Source organism: Schistosoma haematobium, chromosome 1, assembly GCF_000699445.3.
Source record: "Schistosoma haematobium chromosome 1, whole genome shotgun sequence".
Classification (NCBI taxonomy): Eukaryota; Metazoa; Platyhelminthes; class Trematoda; order Strigeidida; family Schistosomatidae; genus Schistosoma; species Schistosoma haematobium.
Genome location: NC_067196.1, coordinates 30834837 through 30857690, shown reverse-complemented (window position 1 = coordinate 30857690; position 22854 = coordinate 30834837). Strand labels below are relative to the sequence as shown.

At 36.9% G+C, this 22854-nt stretch overlaps 1 protein-coding gene across 3 annotated transcripts; it reads left to right on the top strand.

Moving 5' to 3' along the window:
- Nucleotides 1–1530: 1530 nt before the first annotated feature.
- On the top strand, nucleotides 1531–22649 carry MARK1 (MAP microtubule affinity-regulating kinase 1). Of its 3 annotated transcripts, none has more exons than XM_051215564.1 (13): nucleotides 1531–1762; nucleotides 1804–2167; nucleotides 2199–2252; nucleotides 2289–2337; nucleotides 2369–2434; nucleotides 2468–2730; nucleotides 4080–4304; nucleotides 6152–6375; nucleotides 9189–9634; nucleotides 15336–15378; nucleotides 15807–16640; nucleotides 17968–18042; nucleotides 20713–22649. In XM_051215564.1, exons 2-13 carry the CDS (start codon nucleotides 1832–1834, stop codon nucleotides 21170–21172), a joined length of 3075 nt encoding a protein of 1024 aa, XP_051073693.1. In that variant the 5' UTR covers nucleotides 1531–1762; nucleotides 1804–1831; the 3' UTR covers nucleotides 21173–22649. The 3 variants fall into 3 exon arrangements, with proteins under 3 accessions (XP_051073693.1, XP_051073692.1, XP_051073691.1); XM_051215562.1 differs by having other exon boundaries at nucleotides 20710–22649; XM_051215563.1 differs by lacking the exons at nucleotides 1531–1762; nucleotides 1804–2167; nucleotides 2199–2252; ... (4 more) ...; nucleotides 6152–6375; nucleotides 9189–9634 and having other exon boundaries at nucleotides 11468–15378.
- Nucleotides 22650–22854: the final 205 nt, after the last annotated feature.

The following is a 22854-nucleotide window of genomic DNA, read 5'->3' as shown; positions in this document are numbered from 1 at the left end:
TCCCTGATTGTATGTCCAAATTAACGATTGTATGAAATATACTCATTCAAAGTTCATTCTCGTATTTGACTTGTTTAATTCCGTTATTCACTAACGCGGGTTAAGTCGATGATTATGTACGAGTATAGCCAGGATGTATATTTCGACAGAAATCATTCGATAGCAATCAGAAGCGATCTACCTGGGGTCAGATTAGAGGCAACAAAACGCTTTTTCTTCCTTTGCTGCAACCAAATAAGAATAAAGCGTAACGTACCCAAAGACGATTACCTAAATCACTTCGGCGACCGAAGTGCAACTTTTATGAAAAACTCACATGGACATTGCGCATTTACTTTCCAGTGTATATAAAATTGGAATGTAACATTTGAGTGGTGTTGCGAAATATAATCCACTGTTCATATACTTTGCATATCAATTCGACCTAACTTCTGTCATTATGAAATTTCCGACAGTATAAGGCTTACAGAATCGGAAGCTTTGTTGTGGAAACTGATTATTACAAACGTAGCAGAAAACGAACGATCAGCAAGTGTGAAATCAGGGTGAAAAAACAACTTTTTGAATTAATTAGTATAAACTAGATGCAAACATCTAATAGCAGCGGAGTTATCAACGTCTCAAGCAACTAACATTTAGACTCGTTGAGAAAGTAAATACATGTGCCATCACATGTTGCCCGTCATACATGTTTTTACAAGCATGAAGACATATGTGTGAAAGGATATAAACACATTATTGCTGACAAAACTAGCTTTCGATTTTCTTCGAACAAGCAGGGTAGTTGGTCTAGTAAATTAAAGTCACTTTATGTGGGGATGAGCGTTCCATAGTGATTCACACACAAGGATATCCACTTGGGTTCAATTCCAATAGACCCCCTGAGAGCGACACATGTAAGTTAGGAAGCCAGAAAAACTAATCGAACCATAGTTATTCCTTCTATTCTTTGCAAGTGAGCGAGTCTTGGAACTAGTTACCTGCCAAATTGGTCATAGCGACTTCCTAGGAGTCTTTTGTGAAAGTGCTCCTAAATAGAGCTCCACACTAATTCGCCTGTACATCTCTAATTTATCTTCGTTTCCTGTTCTTTGGTCTATACCCAGATGGTCAGTATAAGGTTGTGAAGACTATCAAACTTTTGATTCAGATAACGAACCGATTGATGTAAGACCACCACTGAGAACTTGGAAGCACTGGACGGACAGTTCGTCTTGTTGTGGGACTCCTCAGCAGTGCGCACCCACGATTCTTCTCGCGGGATTCGAACCCAGGACGTTCAGTCTCGCGCGCGAACACCTAACCTTTGGGCAACTCAGTTGGCAGCAAACGGTGTTAGTGTCTAACCCCGACCTATCCACGAGATTGGGCGACCATCTTGTACCTTACTGAGGTAGATACCAGTCTCTTCTAGACACGAATAAGCTCTAATCGCCACGGCTTCTCACTATAACTCCGAGAATTCCCTCACGAGTCCCACAGTAGGACAAAACATCTGTCCAGTGCTTCCAGGTTTTTAATGGTGGTCTAATGTACACAGACGGATCAATGACTCGTTGCTACTGGATACGAAATCTGGTAAGCCCGAAAACCATAAATCGGATCATCTATAAAAGGTGGAAAAAACTGAGCCTGGGTTTTTTTGAATGTTTGTTTAGTTTTGTAGCATGAAGTAGTATATCTAACAGCGGGAAGGACGTTCTGTTATGGCGGGCTAGATAAGATGCTAGCTCTTAGCTTTTTGTACGATTAGTCTGTAGAAGTAAGTGTAGAAACAATTTTATATGAGATCAACCAATTAAGTGACATAATACACCTAAAAGCACTCCAGATGGAGGTGGATACTGGCTCTATAGCCAAATGTGTACCGGAACTGTATGACATCGCTTCCACACTAGTTAACGTCGAGGAAGTCACAGATAACAAAGCATTCAATGATTTTAAACTATCGAAGCCAACTATCGACATGGTCAGTCCAGTTACCGAAGCAGTAGTTTCTGATCCAGACCCTAAGGCTCCCCAAAACCGTGATAATACGACTGCAGAACCTTCAGTTGCCCCTGTTGTTGTGAATAGCAATGTTGGGAAGTACCGTCTCTTACGTACTATAGGAAAAGGAAATTTCGCAAAAGTCAAGCTTGCTATTCATATGGCCACTGGTGTGGAAGTAAGGTTTGATACGGTTTCAACATTTCCAGGTTGCCATAAAAATAATTAATAAGACCGTCATGGATAATACTCTCCTCAAACGCGTAAGTAAAAAATTATTTTCAATTTTTTACAATCAGCTTAAACGTGAGATAACTATCATGAAAGTTACAAATCACCCAAACATTGGTAAGTGTTAGTCAACCACCTAAATTTGTAGTCAAACTACTCGAGATAATTGAAAATGAAGATGTTCTCTGTCTTGTTATGGAATATGCTAGTGGAGGTACTGTTTATATTCAATAAGTTGATACCGCAGGTGAAATATTTGACTATCTTGTCGCGAATGGAAAGATGTGTGAAAAGAAGGCACGTGTAAAGTTCAGACAGTTACTCTCTGCCATGCAGTATTGTCATGCAAAACGAATTGTCCATCGAGATCTGAAAGCAGAAAACATCTTGCTCGACCAGAACTTAAACGTTAAGGTTGCTGATTTTGGCTTGGCCAACACCTTCGAATCTGATCAAAGGTTGACTACTTTTTGTGGTAGTCCTCCATACGCTGCTCCAGAACTATTTTTGGTAAGCAGTTATAAATTCTAATGTATAATTCGCGATCTTTCAATATATCACTTCATGCTCCCAGTTGTAGGGCCATTTCTCTTTTTATTTGTTTTTTTTTTTAAAAACTAAATTTATCATGGTTTCGTATTTAATTGAGTCGCATATCTGCCTTGAGGCCTCATTGAACAGTTAAACAGTAAACGACTTAAACAGACAAAATATGTTTTCTTTCTGCTGATTTTTTAAGAACACTCCTTTGATGATGAAAATAGAATATAGAAGCATCCATACTCAAAGTATAAAATACCATGGTATCAAACAGGACATCACTTTTAGGGAAATGATTGCATTAAAAATAACAGTTATTATGCTGCTGGAATTTGTGATAAATCCGCCTGAGTCGATTGTATATTGGTTCTAGTTGAGTGTAAAAATAGTTTATAAATTATTGCTACACTAAAAGTATCTGAATAAATCACAGTGACAATGCAATAAAATGTCCTTTATATTTATTTATTTGAACACAAATATTGGTACAAATGGGCACCGAGCAGGACTTCGCTGGCAGTGGCTGTATACGCGTAGTCATTTTTAGTTTGTAAATAAATGCAGTCTACCTTCTAAAATGGATATTTTACTGTATCAGTTGGCATTAAAGACATTCCAAAGGTCCTTATTTTTCCACTTAACCAATACTAATGCATGATAAACTAAAATGAATAAACTCATTTTATATCAACTTTTGTTCGCGTATCATTTTATTTCCATGTCGTTTTCACTCCCTCCTCCCTTATTTATTATCCCAGTTTACTGTTTTATCGAAAGTTCTACCTTTTCTAAACATTCTGAAGTCACTAAGTGCTGACTTCTCAAAGATTGTCACGTAATACGACAACAGATTAGGCCATCCCAAGATCTTGCGTTGGTTAACAGTCTATTTCGTTTTACGTTTTCACTTTAATGCAAACCAGTCAACCTTATTGGGACGCTAAAATATATCCGTGACGTGTCATTGACGTGTATACAAGATTCAAAATCCTGTCACTTAAATCACTATTGACATTTGAAAATAGCTTTTAAGGAAATTAGTTTTGGGAACATGACTCCAATACACTAAAAGGCATTTTTACTCTACCTGGAATAAATTTTTTATCGCTGAAGCTACTCAAATCGCATCTGGTCAGCCAGTGATCGGAGTTCGTCAGTACACTATATTTCCCGTCGTTGACGTGTTTTCTTCTTAGTTGCACGTGAGATATATTTTAGTAACATTTGCACTAGGATTCTTTTGTTAACTTGAAAAAGGATGTTGTTTTTCAATTCTCTATTGTATGATTGTTTTATTTTTATTTGTGTTACTTTTACAGGGGATTCCGTATTATGGACCTAGTGTAGATATTTGGTCTCTTGGTGTGATTCTGTTTACTTTGGTTTTGGGACATCTCCCGTTTGATGCACGTGATCTTCGTGAACTTCGGAGCAAAATCTTGGGATTGCACTACACTATACCTCGTGGTGCCGTTTCTCCAGAATGCGACACACTGTTAAGAAAAATGTTAGTTCTTGACCCTAAAGATCGTTCATCTTTAAAGGTAGGCCTTCAGTTCTTTTATATTTATTGATTATCATATTTAATGTAACTTAAGTTCATAAACTACCAATTGCATGCTGACAAAAGATGGAAAGAAATAAGTTGGTTTCACATCAATCTCAGATGTTTATCACTGGTTTATTGGAAAGCAATAGGCTTATCTTGTGTTTAAAATTTCCTAACGGAATAGTTTGAAGGTAATATTTCAAAACATTTTGGAGTGTTTAAGTATTCTAATATAATTATGTTGACGTAACTTTCAAAGCTTTGTTATGGATCGATCATTTTCAGTACGACTCATTAATCAAGCTTGGATTCACGTAATCGATTATAAGCCACGCTTTATGTATGGGTCAGTGGTCGGAGTAAGCATATGCTTATAAAGTAACTGTTCTTTTGGTATAACCTGTGTAGTGGGGAGTTTACTCTATGCCCATGACCGAAGAGACAGTCGTGATTGGTACTTAAAAATATAATGTTTTAGTCCAACGACATTCTCAGTGGTTCACTTGTATATGTATGTTGTTTCAGTCAGAATTTTAGACACCCTATTATCCTACGTATATTATTGCCCTGTTTCCGTTTGTCTTCTCTATTCTTTTATTTAACTGTTGTTAGGATAATTTTGTTTTTCCTTTTGTTGATCATCCTTTAATGTACAAATGTGAATTGTTGCAACAGACCGACACACCTTTACGCCAAATCTACCATGTGTTTGTTCTGTCCAGGTTTGGTTTGAATTTAATTCCTGTTATTATCAACTATTAAACCAGAAACGAAGTATAGTTAGTTAGCCAGTTTATTCTTAGTTTTGTTTGTTGCTGCTTATGTGAATTTGAAAGTTATTGCATGTCAGTAGAACTGAATGAGTTTTATAGAAAATAGCTAGCGTTTCGTGGATCTGTGGCTTGATATTTGAAGCATTCGACTTTTTAACTCTTCTCTATCTACTTCGGTTTGATCATCCGCGTAGTATCACCAGCTGTCACGTAAAATGTATGATTCATAGTTGGGTACATCGATCTGCACCTGGTTACTAAGTTACATTAAAGATAATGCTTCATACTATTTTTTCATTGCGTCGTAAAATTTTAATTGTCATTTTTCCGTTTCATCTACCGAAAGCTATCTACTGCTTGAGCTGTATTTAAGTTAACTGTTTCCCAACTTTTGGAATTAGATATGTCTGCTTTTACATACTCTTTTGATAGAGAATTTGTAATTGCAAGTTAGTGATCTAATCGATCAACGTTTATCACCTGATTAGCAGATTTCAATCCATTTTGTCTACTTCAGTTTGAGCATTTGGGTTTCATTGGTAATCCCTGTACATTAGACCTGCAAATTGAATTTCAGACACCAACTTGAATTACTTGTTTTTATTTGATACTTTGTAAGGTAAATATTTTCCTGGAAACTAAAAAAAAGAAAGATATCTAGAAATTGGTGTAATGTTTTATGTGATTATTTTGAACTTCATAAATCATTAGAATTTGGCTTTCCTGAATGAATTCTTATTAACAAATGGAGTCATTTGCCGGAGTAAGTAGATGATAGAACTTTGTTTCGCACACTTGGTCAGAAAATCTCGTCATTGTATTTATAACTTAATAAAATGATGTTATGTGACATATAAAAGGGTTTAGGAAAAGACTTAACCAGTTGCTTTCATTTCCAAAATTTTAAATTTCTGGCCTTGTTAGGTTTCCGATTAAATACCTGTTCTTAAATCATCCTACTTTCTTTTCATTTTTGTGTATAGGATTCATAACAAGTATGTAAGTGAGTACTGTATAAACTGCCTAAATTCTGTAAGACTAATCTAACCTTTTTAAAACTCTTTTCAAGTCTTTGATGCTTGACAAGTGGGTGAATATGGGCTACGCTCCAGATGATCATCTTCGTCCCTATAGAGAAGTACCAAAATCCCAACTGGATGATAATCGTGTGAAAGCTATGGAAGAAATGGGGTTTACAAGAGCTGATCTGGAGTCATCGGTAGTTAATCCTGCATTCGACCATGTGTATGCAACTTACCACTTATTGCCCGAAACCCCATCTCAGTTTGTTGAGTAAGTGTTTAAAAGATCCATAAAAAAGTTACCTGAGGTAGTACTTTTTATTTTATATTGAAATCTCTACTAACCTGGATGACCATAGGCCTTGGGGTATCAGCCCACTAAGTTCAATTTAGAAGTTTGGGAAACTGAAAAAAATTAGCATGAATAACAATAGCAAATAGTTGTGATGTTGGACAGCGTTCTTCATCAGGAACTAACATCATTTGAAGAGTAATTGAAAAATGAGTAAGCACTGGGGAGCCATTTGGTCATAGTTTGATATTTGGCAATACACATTCACGATCATACACAGAACGAAACTTAGCCTCTTTAAGTCTTGCGACGACCACGCTGCTGTCCAAGCACTGAGTGCTATCGATGGACATTTGTTTTACTACTGACCTGGTTAACGTGACAGGTCACGACTTTCCTATAGAACCTCGGGTTCTTTATCTTGATACAAGTCACTGATGCTCACTAGACCTCTAATTTCATTCTCTAATAATAAGAACACGGTCGTTTCTCATGTATTTGGTTGTGATTTCTAGTCATCCTGACTTTGTCTCCCTCTATTTCTGATAAGGAGCTCGATTCTGTTCACTGAATGTATTATGTATATTTATATTGTTCGGTCCTGTTACTCAACTAGCATCTGTACTAGACCCCATGTCTATGATGTCTGTCTGTCAGTTCCATTACCAGAGTTTTATATTTGGATATGCGAAAATAAAAAGGCTGTATTACCAATGTTTGCTACCAGTTAGTTACAACAGAGCCTATGATCTGATAATCTACTTACTGATTTATAAGTTGTACGTCATTGAGGTCAGTTCTTACTACTCAAAAATTCATCCAACTGGGTGTTATCCTCAAAAACAAATGCAGCAACCTCATGTCTAATTCTGTATAGATCCTGGTTTATCATACATTTACACATTAGTAATGTAGGAAGTACGAATCTATTTATTGTTTAATTATACATCGGCAACGGAAAGCACTGATTAGATTTCTGTACTATGGTAACTAACATATTTGTTCCACGTATGTTAGAAATTAGACTGAGAATTTTATCGAACGACATATTCATGTCGATAACTTTATGGAAGTACATAGGTTGTTAGGCGTTAGACTGAACTAAACAGCTTTTACATTTGTTCATCTCTATAATCTGACTGTCAAGTGAAGTATGCTTGTCTCGTTGTTGTAGACTGTTTTCGGTTATAATATGCAAACATTTGAACTGAGATCAGCTGAAACGGTCTGACTAGTTTTATGCCACGTAAGTTCTGCTGGTGTTCTTAATTTAATCCTTTCTGTTTTACTACTTACAAAAAATTCGTAAGTGGATAACCTAGAAGCTTTTTTCATATTTGTAAACCCTAGGTACACATGTTGCTAGCTATGTCAATACTGAGATATCCAAGGGAGCTAAGTATAAATTACTTCAAGGTTATTTATTTGAACATAGATATTGGTACAAGGGGGGCACAAATACATGTGCACCACACAATAATAATGAGGTCAATAGTAGTTGTCAGTGGTTTGTATAAGGGCTGTGATACTTCCCGGACGCCCAAACCGGACCAGTTGGTTTTCTTAGGGGACTTCACCCAGAGCCTTCGACCTAAAGGTCTAACCCACAAGGCAATGGAGCAACGTTAGGAAATGCTCTCCCATGGTAGCCGGTGACCAATAATTGGTTCATACGCCATTTGTTCCTTCAGGATACTGGAGCCCATGTACACCATTGGTTTGGAATATGAGTTTTCCAACCCCCTAGGTGGACCCTCTGCGTCCACCAATCCTGTTAAAGCGCCGGACATTCGCTTCTTGTTTTCTCACTTTTGTAAACAACACCGCCTCCATGAGAAGGCAATGAGTGGGACTTCTCTGGGAGTGACTGTATACGCGTGACCATGTGAGAGCATTTGGAGAGGGAAAGCAGACTGTTCCCACTCTTAGGCATACCAGAGCGTTTGAAGGCAATTTCAAGAGCTAGTTATATGCCCGCACTAGTTTGAGTTTTATAGTCGGCTTACGATACCAGTTAGTTAACAGTCATTTGTTTTCATTACTCTCGATTTTATGTAAATTTCTCGTTCACTTTTATAGAGAATCAAGATTGATGAAAACTAACAGATTTTGTTGGATGTCAAAAACTAATATACCTGACCTCAACAAATGTACAAAAGCTTAGTGAAATCATGTAGCGTGCGATAGATAATTTGCGTTTGTTGAATTGAGTCCCCAAAATAAGTTTTGTGCTTATTATTACTCATTAGCACAATGTATTTAGGTGGATATTATCTCCTGAAAATGTCAGCTTAGTGAAATGGTGATGGTGACCATTACTCTTAAATCAACACTCATCTATTCTCCATACTTAATTTGCAAAAATTCAGGTTTATGACCTTGTTTGATTACTTGGTAAATGAATGTTTAAAAAAATGTGTATCACGCACTTGTAGTAAACTAAAGTACCCACGAGTCTGCAAGAAAATTTTAAAGTATATGTGTTTGCAGAATCTTTAACTTTTTATTTCGAATTTTTATTATTTTGCTTGTTTGGTGGTGTATAATTCATACGTTATAATGTGTATGAAAAGTTTGATACTGGAGCCATGTTTTAGCCATTAGATTTAAAGTTTGGACTAATTTATGTCTACTTACATTTAGACATCGACATTTCCAACTATTCCACAATGAGTTTAGTATATAACAAACTGCTGATTGTTATTTAGATTCGAGTCTATCGCTTACTATACAGTCGTAGTCATTAACATATGTATTTCTTTATGGTGTAATTTCGTATTGAATCCTAATAGGCTTTGTAAAGACTTGGCTCCTGGAGCGGTTGTTTCACCAAATACCATCGTATTACCTAACTCTCTGCTTACTCACAATCAGGAGACTAAGTCGACTCATAGTTGTTCTTCCGAGTCATCAGAATTACCTGTCTCTACGAAGCCGACTGCTATTGGACGTTTCACAGTGGCTCCAAGTAATAAAGTCAATGAACCTACTAGTCATTCTTCATCTGGACGTTGTGCTCGGGGTAGCTTGACATCTGAATCTAACCAAGCTTCAGCACACCATAAGAATGTACATAATTTTGAATATGGGAATCGAGAACATCATTCGCTTACATCCGCACTGCCAAATACTCTGAAACGAGCAATAATGCAAGTTAGTCGAAATCTCACTGGAGGAGGAACTCCCACAACAAGTAATGAAGAAAGTAGTAATCGTGGTACAACACAATTAGTTACAGGTATTCATTCACCTCTTCATACTTCATTTGATCCTGTTTCTGAATTGTACTTAAATTTTTAATCATCATGTTGGATTAAAATAGTTAATTCTCTGTTAAATTCAAAATTTTCACTCTAAATGGAATTGCCACTTAGTGGCTATCTGTGTATCTACACTAGCAATATTTAGCAATTTAAGTTTTTCTGTCAACTGACTATGTTTATCATGTGGAATATTAATAGTGAACGTAAACTATGATCTTATTCATTAAATTGTTCAGAGTATTTAACACAACAATGAAGCAAGGTTTTCTAAAAGTACTACTGTCTGCAATTTAATTAAAGTAATAAAATACCAGTTGATTGTTTGTTGACTAAGACCACTCAGTAGTGTTCTATTTATTCACATTAAAATAAAGTAGGTGAAGAGCATATTCGGGTGTGGTCCCCTAAGAAAACCACCTACTTCGGTTTGGGCGTCCGGGCAGTATCTCAGCACTCATACAACTCGAATGAATTACGGCACACATCTGTTTATTATTTATTTATTTATTTGAACACATGAATATTGGTACAGAAGAGCGCCAATATATATGCGCCACACAAAACAATGAGAATTCGAAGAGAAATAGAAAAAAAACCAAGGAGCGCAAAAAGAAAAAGAGAACAATAACGAAGAGGTTGGTGTAAGGTAGTGTAGTAATAATGGGGGAACGGAAAGGTACAATCAGAAGAAATCTTTCAGGTAGGGGAGACACAACCACTTTTTATGAAGAAAGTAAAAGGTTACAGCAGGATCGCCACTGGCTTCTATTCCGAGCCATACCTGATAACGTCTCTAGCCACTGTGTAGCACCATCTCTCGGACCCCAACCAGGGAGCCGTGAAGGACCAACAGAAGCCAGTCCTTTGCAGCTTTCTTTCATATCACGACACCATGTCATGCACTGACCACCTCTCCGCTTCCAACCAGTCCCAGAGTCGGCAAATAATGCACGGCGTGGAATTCTCTGGGACGACATTCGTAGAACATGTCCAAGCCAACGAAGTCGGTGTTTCAAGATGGTGACACCAATTGAATTATCATCTCTGTGCCCGAACACACGATGCCGAACCTCTGCATTACTGACATGGTGTTGCCACTGAATGTCAGCAATCCTTCGGAGACAGCGATGATCGAACACAGAGAGTCGTCTAACATCCTGAACTCGGAGAGGCCAGGTTTCACAAGCATAGAGCAAAACTGCTCTCACCGACGCGTTGTTGATCCGACATTTTACAGCCAGACTAACATCACGAAGGCGCCAAAGGTGGCCCAGATTGGCATAAGCCGCTCTGGCTTCCACTATACGTGCATTGATCTCATCACTCATGCCACCACCAGCACTTATGCAGCTACCCAGATACACGAACTTCTCTACTACTTCTATCTGGTCACCATCCAGGGTGAGTACAGGATTAGGATTCTGCCAGTCTTGTAGAAGTACTTTGCACTTCGAAGATGCAAAGCACATACCATACCTACGGACACTGATTGCCAACTGATTAAGTGCGGATTGAATGCCTTGGGCATTATCGCACAGTAAGACAATATCGTCCGCATACTCAAGGTCGAGAAGTCTTTCTCCAGGCAACAGATCCACACCGCTATTACTTACATTCATCAGAGCTGTTTCCAGAATGTCATCGATGGCAAAGTTGAAGAGGAATGGTGAGATTGGGCAACCCTGCCTAACCCCACTGCTCGAATGGAACAATGGAGAGAGGTGGTTGTATGCCCTCACTCTGCCTGAGGTGTTTGTATATAGGGTTTTAGGATGTTAATAAACTTCTCAGGCACACCCTTCTTCAATAGACAATCCCAGAGAACAGTCCTGTCCAACGAATCGAAGGCAGCCCTGATGTCAAGAAACACTACGATTGCTGGCCTTTGATAAGTATGGCGGTGTTCTAACATTTGGCAGAGGGTGAAGATATGATCAATACATACTTGGCCGGAACGAAAACCAGCCTGCTCCCCGCGAGTCAATCTTTCTCGGGTTTTGAACAACCTACGAAGTATGACGGAAGCCAATAGCTTGGACGCAATCGGAAGTAGACTTATCCCCCGATAGTTGTTACAGGAACGACGTGAACCCTTTTTAAAGATAGGGACAACTATCGACTCATTCCATGACGTTGGTACACTCTCTAGTTCCCAGATTTTGTAAACAACACAGTCAGTTCCTTAGTCAGAAAGTCACCACCATCTTTAAACAGGGCCGGAGGTAAGTCATCTGGGCCAGGTGATTTGTAGCGCTTCAAGAGTTGGAGTTCCTTGCGGACTTCCTCCTCGTTTGGTGGATCAGCGGCCATGGAGGGCAGGACAGTCTGACCGATGTTGCCGGAGCAGCAGGCTAGTTGATCTGCCCATCGTCCAAGACGTCGGTGGATGTTAGTGATTGGCATCCCATCATCCTCGCAGATTGTTTCACTCACACCAGACTTCTTGCTGCCAGTGGCTCGGATGAGTTGGAAGAGCTTCCGGTAATTACCAGATACAACTGCTGCTTCCATCTCATTAGTACGCATCGACCACCAGGCTTCTCGGTCCTTACGCAAGCTTTGCCCAATTTCCTTACGTAACATCCTTCGTTTATGGTCAAACTCACGGTCACCTGGAGTAGACCGACGGGCTTCAATGAGTTGTAAGGAACCAGAAGAAACCCAGTGCTTATAAGCGGGACGTTTCATGAACCCACAACTGACTGTACCCGCCATTTTCATGGCGTCATGCAATTGCAACCAATGCTCATCTATACTTTTCGGTGGAGTGGTAGCTAGCCTAGAGGCTAGCTCGGTTCGATACTTACTTGCAACAGAAGTTGCAACCAGCTTGCTAACATCAATCCGTTGGTGGCGGTCACTTCGTTGGCCACTGAAAAGTAAGGTAAGACTGGCGCAGACCAGGGTATGGTCAGAGTCCAGATAGGTACTCCAAAAGGAGCGGCAGTCTTGTACACAACCACGCCAGCGGTAGCTGATCGCGATGTGATCAATCTGAGTCCAGGCTTGAGATGCAGAGGAAGGACGCCAGGTGGCACATCGGCGATGACTGTGCCGAAAGTTAGTGCTAGCCAGAGACAGGTTGTGGTCTGTGCAAAGTTGCAGTAGACGGTCCCCGTTATCTGTCCTGCGACCAACGAGTCCCCATCGGCCACCTAAACGACTCTCTTCTGTGCCTAGACACCCGACCTGAGCATTCACGTCTCAGGCTAGTACTACAATATCTGTCGAGCTCACTTTCTGGAGAAGAACGGATAACTGGTGGAAAAACCCATCCTTGATTGCATTCGGGCTACAATCTTTCGGAGCATAGGCGGAGATGACGAAAAGACATAGTTTCCCACGCCGATTTCTTCTCACTTTGATGGAACTCTCTCATCTAACAGCACATAACCGACTGTTAATGGGGATCCAATCGATTAGTGCTGCCTCAGCTCTAGCGCTTAGTGCGACACCAACGCCAGCAAGACCAGATGAAGATGCCACAGAGTCCCCGGATAAGCGCACGTAAAACAAGATTTTCGAAGCGATAGATGGAGAGTGAATTTGTAGTACTTCACCAGAGTCTTGAATACGGGTCTCAGATAGACAACAAACATCAATATTAAGACTTTCCAAAGACATAGCCAGCCCTATATGTTGTCCAACCTGCATAAGTGTGCGAACGTTGAAGGCAGCCAGTTTGAATGGTGCACGTGGTTTCAGAAAAACTGCTTCAGTTCTCGTATTCGGTGGTAACATACAATTTTCAACCGGACAGTGACTCGAGAACGTTTAGATAGAGTCGAATTTCCACCAAAGACGAGCCGCTGTATGAGTATAAAAGGGGGTGAATAATGTGGAAAATAATAATAATAATAATAATGATAATAATAATAATAATGACAATAATTGTAATGATAATAATTTGAATCAATTGATTGTTTTTCGAAGTGAGAAAAGTAATTTCCATAGACATAAAGAGTTCATCATTTGTGTGTGGGCTGTGATACTGCCCGGGTGCCCAGCCCAAACCCGGTGATTATCTTAGGGGGCCACACCCCGAGCCTTTGACCTAAAGGTCTAATCCACAAGGCAGTGGAGCATCGTAAGGAGATGCAATCCCATGGTAGCCGGTGACCAACGATTGGTTTATACGCCATTTGTTCCCGCAGGATACTGGAGCCCATGTGCACCATTGGTTTGGGATCCGATTAAAGCGCCGGACATTCGCTTTTCGTCCTCTCATTTTCGTAAACAACACCCCTGCCACGAGAAGGCAATGAGAAGGACTTCCCTGGCAGAGGCTGTATACGCGCGGCCGTGTGAGAGTATTTCGAGAGGGAGAGCGGGCTCTCCCCACTCTCGACCGTACCAGGGCATTCGGGGGCACATATCTGTTTGGTGCCTCCTTGTACCAATGTTTACGTGTTTAAATAAATAAATAAATAAAGAGTATATTGGAATACATTGTTTAAAATATGGGTGATGGAATTATTGGGCCCCAGCTTATATGTAAGTCACTATAATCATTATCTTTTTCAGTGAAAAACACCATATACAAATAAACTTTTAGCAGCTGAAATCTAGGCTGTATGAAACCACTAATTCGTTTGAAGATCTTATACACGTTTTAGAAATTATTTATTCAGGTGGTACTTCGTTGTTCGGGATATTAGATCTCCAGAACTCACTTGGTAAATGTCTTATTTTCCTAATTTTGTTCCGGAAATTTAGATTTCTTGTTTTCGTGCCAAAAGCGCCCACTTTCACATTCATATCGTAGTTCCTACTTGGGAGAACCTTGAATGTCATTGACTCGTTGTCTCTGAGTCTTCGTTCCGTTCTCAGATTTAAGTGATATTGTAATCTCTTTAATCATAGCATTCGTGAAGTTTCATATCATCTTGTTTTTCAAATATTACTGCAAAAAGTATAACATTGGAGTAGTTTTAAAATCAACCAGATATTTTGTAGTCATGTTTGGATCTTCATTCATTCAACAATGGGTAAAATCCTAATGTGACTCATATTATTCCATCAACTTACCCAACTAAACTGACTTTAGATGTTGATTTTTAATGATAATTGGGTAGTTTTGTACATTGTTCTTCAATTATAGTGTTGGTTATTGAAATTTAATTTACCTGTTTCTGTTTGAGTAGTTACATTCTTTTAGATCTAACAGTTTCCCGCTCTTTTTACTTCTAAGTTTCAGCTTGAGTTGCATTTTTTTAGCCTCGAGGATATACATCCCCTTCATATTCTCAATAAATTCAGTGGAGTTTTTTCCGCCTAAAGTTTGTTTTCCTAGCGTTTCGCTTCATAATTCAAAGGATTTTTTAATTTTTGTTGTGAATATTCCATTGATTTTAAACAATAATCTCCATAGACCTGACAGTTTGATTTCCACCTTTATGTACTTCAATATTTCTAATCACACAAATTTGTTATTATGGAGTACGTTTCAATTTCTTTTTAATTGAAAATTCTTTTATAACAACGTACGTAAGGTTTTAGTTACACTTTACTGTTTGATTTGAATCAGCTTTATATACTGCATACTAAAGTATTTTGGTTAGTCCCAGGATTTCATTAGTTCAAATGACACCAGTTATAATCTTTCCTTTAGCAACTTCACAACTACATGTTTTATTTTTGTACATATTTATTGCAAGACTATTTCTTTTCTTACAGGACGTCATAATAAATCCGTACCAAAATCTTCTGGAGGTGGAAGGTAAGTTAATGCAAAACAAAACTAAACTGTATGTATTATGAAACGAAAATATTTGTAAATTTTTAAATCTTATTTAAGCTTTCATCATTTTAAAACAGAGATAATGTGTAGCACTAGTAGACCCTCAGCACAAGTTTAAAGTTCTAAGATAAAGCTAATTTACTACGTATAAATCCTTGTATGTAGCTTACAGTTTCATTTACTCTTTTATGACTAGCGATACTGACTGTCCAGACTGAAGGGTTCGAGCTTGGAACTGAATGGCTGGACTTTAAATCCTTACGATTGATTGTTAAAATTCCTTAAAGCCTATGGTTTATCTTGACTAGTAGTATTGTCTTGTCAATATCGTTATATAATCCTTAGTCATTGGTTCATAATTTATCAACGTGAAGCTTAAAATTGATGTTTTATTGTTTGCCTTTGAGGGATGTTATCACTGCAGCACCTGTTCCAATTGGAGCTGTCAAAAAACATGGGTTTGGTTTGTCTCAACAACAACAGACACAAAAACGTCAGCCTTTAAATCCACAAAGTGCTTCTCATTCTCAGAATCCTACTGTAAGATCCAAAAGCCCAGCTGTTCGTAATCATTCTTCATCATCTAATACCTCTTCTGCGTCATCGGAAAGTCATGGAACTCAAAAAATGAATAAAGAATCCTCAGTTGCAATGAAAGCTAGTTCAGATATGAACTATCGTGGTTCTATAAACAACACTTGTCGTGATAACGATAAAAGCTCATTACAAGGAACACAGAAACGAAATATGATAGATGCAAACGGAGCTAAAATTTCTGGTTCAAGTTGTACTTCATCTAATTCTGGTGCTGAAAGCGAACTTCGAGAAAGGGCTACGACAATTGTTCAAGGCGTTTGCAAATCAGTTAATGCTTCCTCTTTGCATCATCAACATTCTACTCCTCAGTCGGTCTTAGAAGCAAAACAGGAATTTAAAGAGAATGATGATCGTTCTTGTCTAGTAGTACCGGGGAATAATAATGAACTCATTCACTTCGAACAAACTAATCTTCTCAATGAAAAGTCAGAACTCAGTCGTAGTTTAACAACTATTGATAAGACAAACCAAATGACTAACAATTTGGATAAAACTGCAAATGTTCCATCCCTTAATCCACAAATTAAAGTATTACATACAGTCCAAGGCACAGAAGCTCTCGCTTTACGTCTTGAAGCTCTGCGTTTACAGTCTGTGAACTCAACGACCAAACCATCTTCAAATCCTGAGGCAGCTGCAAACATGTGAGTATCTAGTGATCTTTTTATGCTTATCGTCGAATACACCAGCGTGCATATTTTCTGCATGCCTTTTAGATTACGTTCTCAATTTAGCGAGATTATGATAAAAAATCTAGTGTTTTTCTAAGAGTACAGTTTCTTTGGTGTAAATAATAAATTTCTTAATCCTTCAATTTACTAAATATGTGAACTCCTGGTATTCTTTTGACGATTTGTGATATGAATGAAGTATATTTTTGTTGTAAGTTTTGGCAGGACTGTTGGGAGATTCTTCCAATATGCAACATGATTAATACTAACTGGATGATAGATCAATAGTCTAGTACGCAACACTTCAAGAATAAAATTTTTGCAAGAAATATGCATCGATAAAAACCCCCCAAAAATGGACTTGTATAGTAAAACGATGTGCCTGTCTACAAATGTTAACACAAAATAAGTATGATAAATTATTGTAAGCGATTGGACAAAGGTATTGTTTAGGTCACTCACTCTCCAGTCAATTAAGACCTGATTACCTGATTAGCACACTTATAATTTTGGATTCCCACACTATTATTAAAGTCCGTATTTAAATTTGTGGTAGTTAAGGGATTAATAGTAGGTAAATATTATCATTCTATTTTTTAATAATATTTTAGTTTACATATGCTGAAATAAGGTATTCGTAAAGGCTTAAAGTCGATTATTTTATATTATATTTGCTTTCCTGTGATCTGATGTATGACTTAAATCAACTATGAAGTATCACTCTTCTAACCCTTTCTTGACAAAGTGTAAGGAAAACTGTGTGATTATCACCGTTGCTGATATAATGTAGCTTACAAATCTCTTGACAATTATTCGAAACAACCCAACCAATATTGAGGTGGATGTTCTATGATTCAATGGACAATCCTTTTGAACACTAAACACCTCACTTTTACGTCGATAGTTTTATTGGTTCATCAGATAGCCAGAGTACATCTTATGATTTTACAACTTGAATATATGGGTTAATTAGTTTTCAGTTTATTTTCAGTCAATAAATATTGTGACTGGTAACTGGAAGATCTTTGTATATCATTATAATCCGGCTATAACTTCAACACTGTTCACTTGATGGTCCAGAGATATACGAGCAATGGGTCAAAGTCATCTAATAACTTACGAGTATAAGGCCACATTTCACAGCCATGAAGTAGAACAGAGCTGAGTGTTACGCAGTATACTCGTTCCTTCAAGATGTCTGTCTGCTATATGCATATTGAATACAAATGAAAAAGCATAGACATATTGTTACTACATTGAATTTGTCTCAATAATCGTCTCTCAATATTCTTTTCTATAGAATTGTGGATTCCAGTCATCAAGGTTCATGGGGCCGTGGTGTTCTAAAGGCATTAGGTGGATTCTTTGTACAAAGGTATGCTAGTCTTTTGTTAATTAAAACTGTATATGTCCGCTGAGTTCTTATTTTCTCGTATCTGTTATTTTGTTAAAGAAGGAATAAATTTTTCTCTAATATAAAGCAAACATTTATTCCCTTATGTCTAGGTGATGACTTGTTTGAATATACTGACATTCATTGAATACATGGATGTATTTAATTAATACAAACTGTTACACTCACAGTACGTGACAAGTCTTCAACCAGGTATCCATTTGATATTGAGACCTTATCATATGATTAGTGCTCCTTATAGAAACATGTGTCTATGCTTCATTGTTATTATTTCAATAGAATAACTGAATGCTAATTCGTGTATCAGATTTTCATTCGTACTTTTTATGTAAAGTATACTATCCAGTTTGTTAAATCAAAGTTGATAGTTATATGTAGTTTGGTCATCTCAGACGTTGTTCTTTACCAAAATTACTAACATCTTACTTATTTACTAAAGATCGTCATCTGTTAACATGAAATGGGAATAGATTTTTTCATCAAAAGTTTTATCATATTTCATTTTTATCAGTACAGGGTTGTGGAGATTGTTGAGTTTTGATTGAGATAATGAATGGATCAATGTTAGACCACCATTGAAAATCTGGAAGCACTGGACGATCGTTTCGTCCTAGTATTGGGCTCCTCGGCAGTGCCTATCCATGATCCTGCAAGCAGGATTCGGACCAAGGATCTTCGGTCTCGCGTGCGGGGTCGTGAATGGGCCCTGTTTAAGAATCCAACAGCCTTCCAGTCCATCCACATTCTCAATGGTGTTGTAATATTTCATTTTTATTTAATAATTCATTTTTATTGTACATTAAATAAACCTAAACTATACATGTTAATTTAGCAGTGTTTTCCTTCCAAGTTATGTTTTATGTTCACTTGACATATTAGTTGACAAGAATAAAATTGGATCAGATCATATTTTTTATAAGGCTAATTTCTAAAGGACCGAATCCAGTTAAACTGAGACTAGTCATATTTAAATGATAAATTTTAATTGTAGCTTAGATTTATTGCTAGTATTCGAAATATAACCGTTAAACAATTGTACGTATGTTGTTCTCAGTCAGGAAATCATGTTTACAGTTATCAGTCGATTAAAAGCCTCTAATTTATGGCATAAGTCCGTGAATCCCTGAATATTGAACTGGACTCTGCTGTTAGATTCAGACTACCTGGTTGGGATCTACTCAGGTACTGTAATCAATGGTTGGAGATGTTAGATAACATCAATTAAAATCATTCACAATGCCATATATGTTTTCACTGTTTATCTTACTCTTAATTTTAAGTCTCAATATTTCTTCATATATACATTTTTTTATTCCTTTCCAAACTGTATTCCCAACAATGGACCTTTCTCATTATGATCATTACTACATTACTTCGAATCCGTCACTATTCTTGGTAATTTCATCTCGTCTTGCTAATTTAATGTAGCAAATTCGGCCAACGCACAAGTGTACCCAGGCTCTAGTTTGGTAATTGGCTAGAAAAAAATAAATCAGTCATTCAGCAATCTAATGTTTCACTGAAGATTACACATTATCAAACGTTTTAATCCAACTTCAATTCACACTTACCTTGCCTTCTGGTTTGATATTATTTTATAAATCTTAAGTTTGTCTCCATTTTATTCGTTTAAGTTACATAAACTATTTCTTAGCAATCTCAGCAGATACTAGCTTTTTGTTCACCAATTAACTTATCTCCCTTATTTTAAAAAATCCACTCAACATCAGATCGTAAAATATAGTAGGAAGTTATGGTGTTTGTCCTAAATATCTACTGCCCCTTTTTAAAAGCTATTTGGCTGGCAAACAGTCTAAGTTGGTGAGTACCAGCGCTGTTTTTTGTACCGTGTTCTCTTTGATGATCAATTTATTTGGATTTCTGTGAATGCAAAGTTGATAAAACAGTTATTACTTTAAATTATTTCATTTATTCCCTCAATTAAATCATTTAACATAGCTTGTCAAATTAAAGAAGTCATTTATTATTGCGAAAAAGGTGGTTAGACAGGTTGTGTTTGGTGGACACTAGTTAAAATATTCCGTTTTTTGTCTCACAAGATTGCGTTGTTGATGAATCGTAAGACTTCTGAGTCGGCAGTCAACCTGATTAAATATGAAACATGCATAGGTATTTACCAAAAAGTAGAATATAATCGATTGCAGGCTTATTTAACGGGATTTATCAGTGTGATGTGTTTTCAACCTCTCCTCTATCATCTGGCAAATACTGTTGGAATAAAATTCTATCGCTTTGGATTCAAATGGTCTGTGACACTTAAGAAATGTGAAGCTCATACTTTAAACGGTGTTTATAGTTTACAATATGGCGATATCAGGGTTGTGGTAGTATGACGGCATCAGTAGTACTTTTTATTAAGCACTCCGAATATACGGTAAAATTGTACTCAAAATTCCCTGACTTAATCTGTTTTTCCAAAGTTTATCTCTCAAGCATAGTGTTGCATCATTCTGCTTTGTTTGTTGAATCCTGATTTTGAGAGAACAAGGTCGGCTACAGAATTCACTTAGAATTCTGGGAATCCCATAATTCCTACTGTAGTTTGTTTATTGTTTTATGATATACAAAAGACCGATTTTATTTTCTTCACTTTATTTTCCATTTTAGTAGATCTACAGAAGGACGTCCGGATAATCAGTCGTCCACCCGACTACTTAATAAACCACGTGAAGTCAAGTTCCCTTGGAGTGTATATACTACAAGCACAAAATCAGCAGAAGAACTCCTTCAGTCCATCATACATGCCCTTGAAGTCACTCCTGGTTGTCGTTATTCACATGACCCTCACCTTCCTTTTCTATTGCAGTGTTCCTGGGCAGCTGATCGACCTGCTATCAAAAAGTCTGATTCGGAAGCTGCTTGTAAAGATCAAGCTAACACATCCTTTTCTGGACCCCTTGAGGTTCCAAGTCACGGTGGACTTTTACGTGGAGATCCGGTACATTGGGAAATGGAAGTATGTCAGTTACCACGCGTTCACCTGCGTGGTGTCCGACTGAAACGAATACGTGGATCAACACTACATTTTCGCCCAATCGCTGATCTTGTTATGAAGTCGTTGCGTTTGTGATACCTTATTAGAAATCGTTGCAATAAATATACAGATAGCTCATGGTAAACTATCACTTATATTTCAGTAATGTAACATGAACAAAAAATGGAAAAATAACTTCAAACCTTATAGAACCAGTTCATTGGCTTTATATATTTCATTTATTTTATGCGTCCCGTTTTTACTATACTGATGTCAAACTTGGTATGCAGTTTTAATGACTGCTTCCCTACACCTGTTATTTAAAAAAATATGCAAAATGAGACTTCATTTCAGATTCAATCACAATCCCATGTACAGTTTTATCTACCGGTTCACAAAATTTGAAACTCCAGTTCATCATTTGTGTTTTGTTTTGAAACATTAATTTACCAATAATTATTTTCTGTTATCCATTCAGTCTATCACATTTTTTGTCGATTTCTTTGCTTCTCTCTTTCTGATATTTTTACTAGATTAACTCATTCTTTTGCAATTCTGTAAAATTATAGGTTGTTTGGAATATATATATTTGCACATATATATTTGCTATCACTAGTTATTTTTATTTCCCATTGATACACACTCTATCGCTCACAATATAGCGCTCCTTCTCTTTACTGTATTCTTAACTATTTTCCTATGTAAATGTTTAGACGATTAACTTTCATCCCGTTCCGTATAAAAACTTTCAAATTAACGTAATAAATGATCTTTTTAACATAGATTAAAGTCTCGTACGTATGATACTGATACGCTTAATAATATTCTGATTCACTTAATATTTTACGCGTTAATCTATAATAACTATTATTATTATTACTATTAAGGTTTCAATTTCACATGCATAAATATTTCTGTATTTATCTGCCTTGTGGTTTCTCAGTCTATCTATTATTTTTTCTTTAAATCTACTGTACTACTATCAATAAATCTTTTAATCAAGATTAATATTTATTTGTGAAATTTACGGTTTGTCAGTTATTTGACTTAAATGATTTATTATCTTTCTAATTATAGTTCAATTTTCTAAATATTCTCAAGAAGTTAAGCACAATATAGACCTAGTGTCATTATATTAGACTGAATAACATCAAATGTTCTTTTCATAATTTGTTTCAACAGAACTACTCAAGTTCTTAATACACCTTGTTTTCTTAGATTCCATTCCCCAATCAAGCTAAGTTTCGCATGTATGAAATATATCTCATAGTAAATTGAGTTCAAAACATTAGATTAATCGCATATTTTAGGTAGTCGTTTTGAGAATAATCTTTATATCGTCGTAACCTCTACATTACAATTTCTAATATACAGAGTATTGACCAATGTATTCCTTGTGCTGTATATAAAACTGTCGTTGTCATTCTTGATGATATTGATGCTAGCAAGCAATTTCATTGTCCTTACATGTAATTTCAGTAATTTGCTATAACTCTACACTCTTCATCGGTTAGCTGTTTTAGGGGACGTTTCGTAAGTAACCAATATCTGAATCTATACTGTCTAATGGTCCAGTAGTAATAGTAAAGCTATTAATACTGTAGAATATCAGTTTAATATTTAAGATAAACTTATTCATTTTTGTTGCTTTTTATCAAGAAGGAAATTAAGACAATTCATGGTACTTTTTTATCGTTATTATCATTTACTAAGGTACAACTGTATTTACAATTAATTGGCATACCTTAATTTCATCATTAAATAAATGAATATTGCAT

Coding starts and splice junctions, on each gene's coding strand:
- MARK1 (XM_051215562.1), top strand. CDS start 1,832: ATGGAGGTGGATACTGGCTCTATAGCCAAATGTGTACCGGAACTGTAT. Junction 15,379..15,806: donor AAATCTTCTGGAGGTGGAAG/GTAAGTTAATGC, acceptor TTTGCCTTTGAG/GGATGTTATCACTGCAGCAC. Junction 16,641..17,967: donor CCTGAGGCAGCTGCAAACAT/GTGAGTATCTAG, acceptor TCTTTTCTATAG/AATTGTGGATTCCAGTCATC.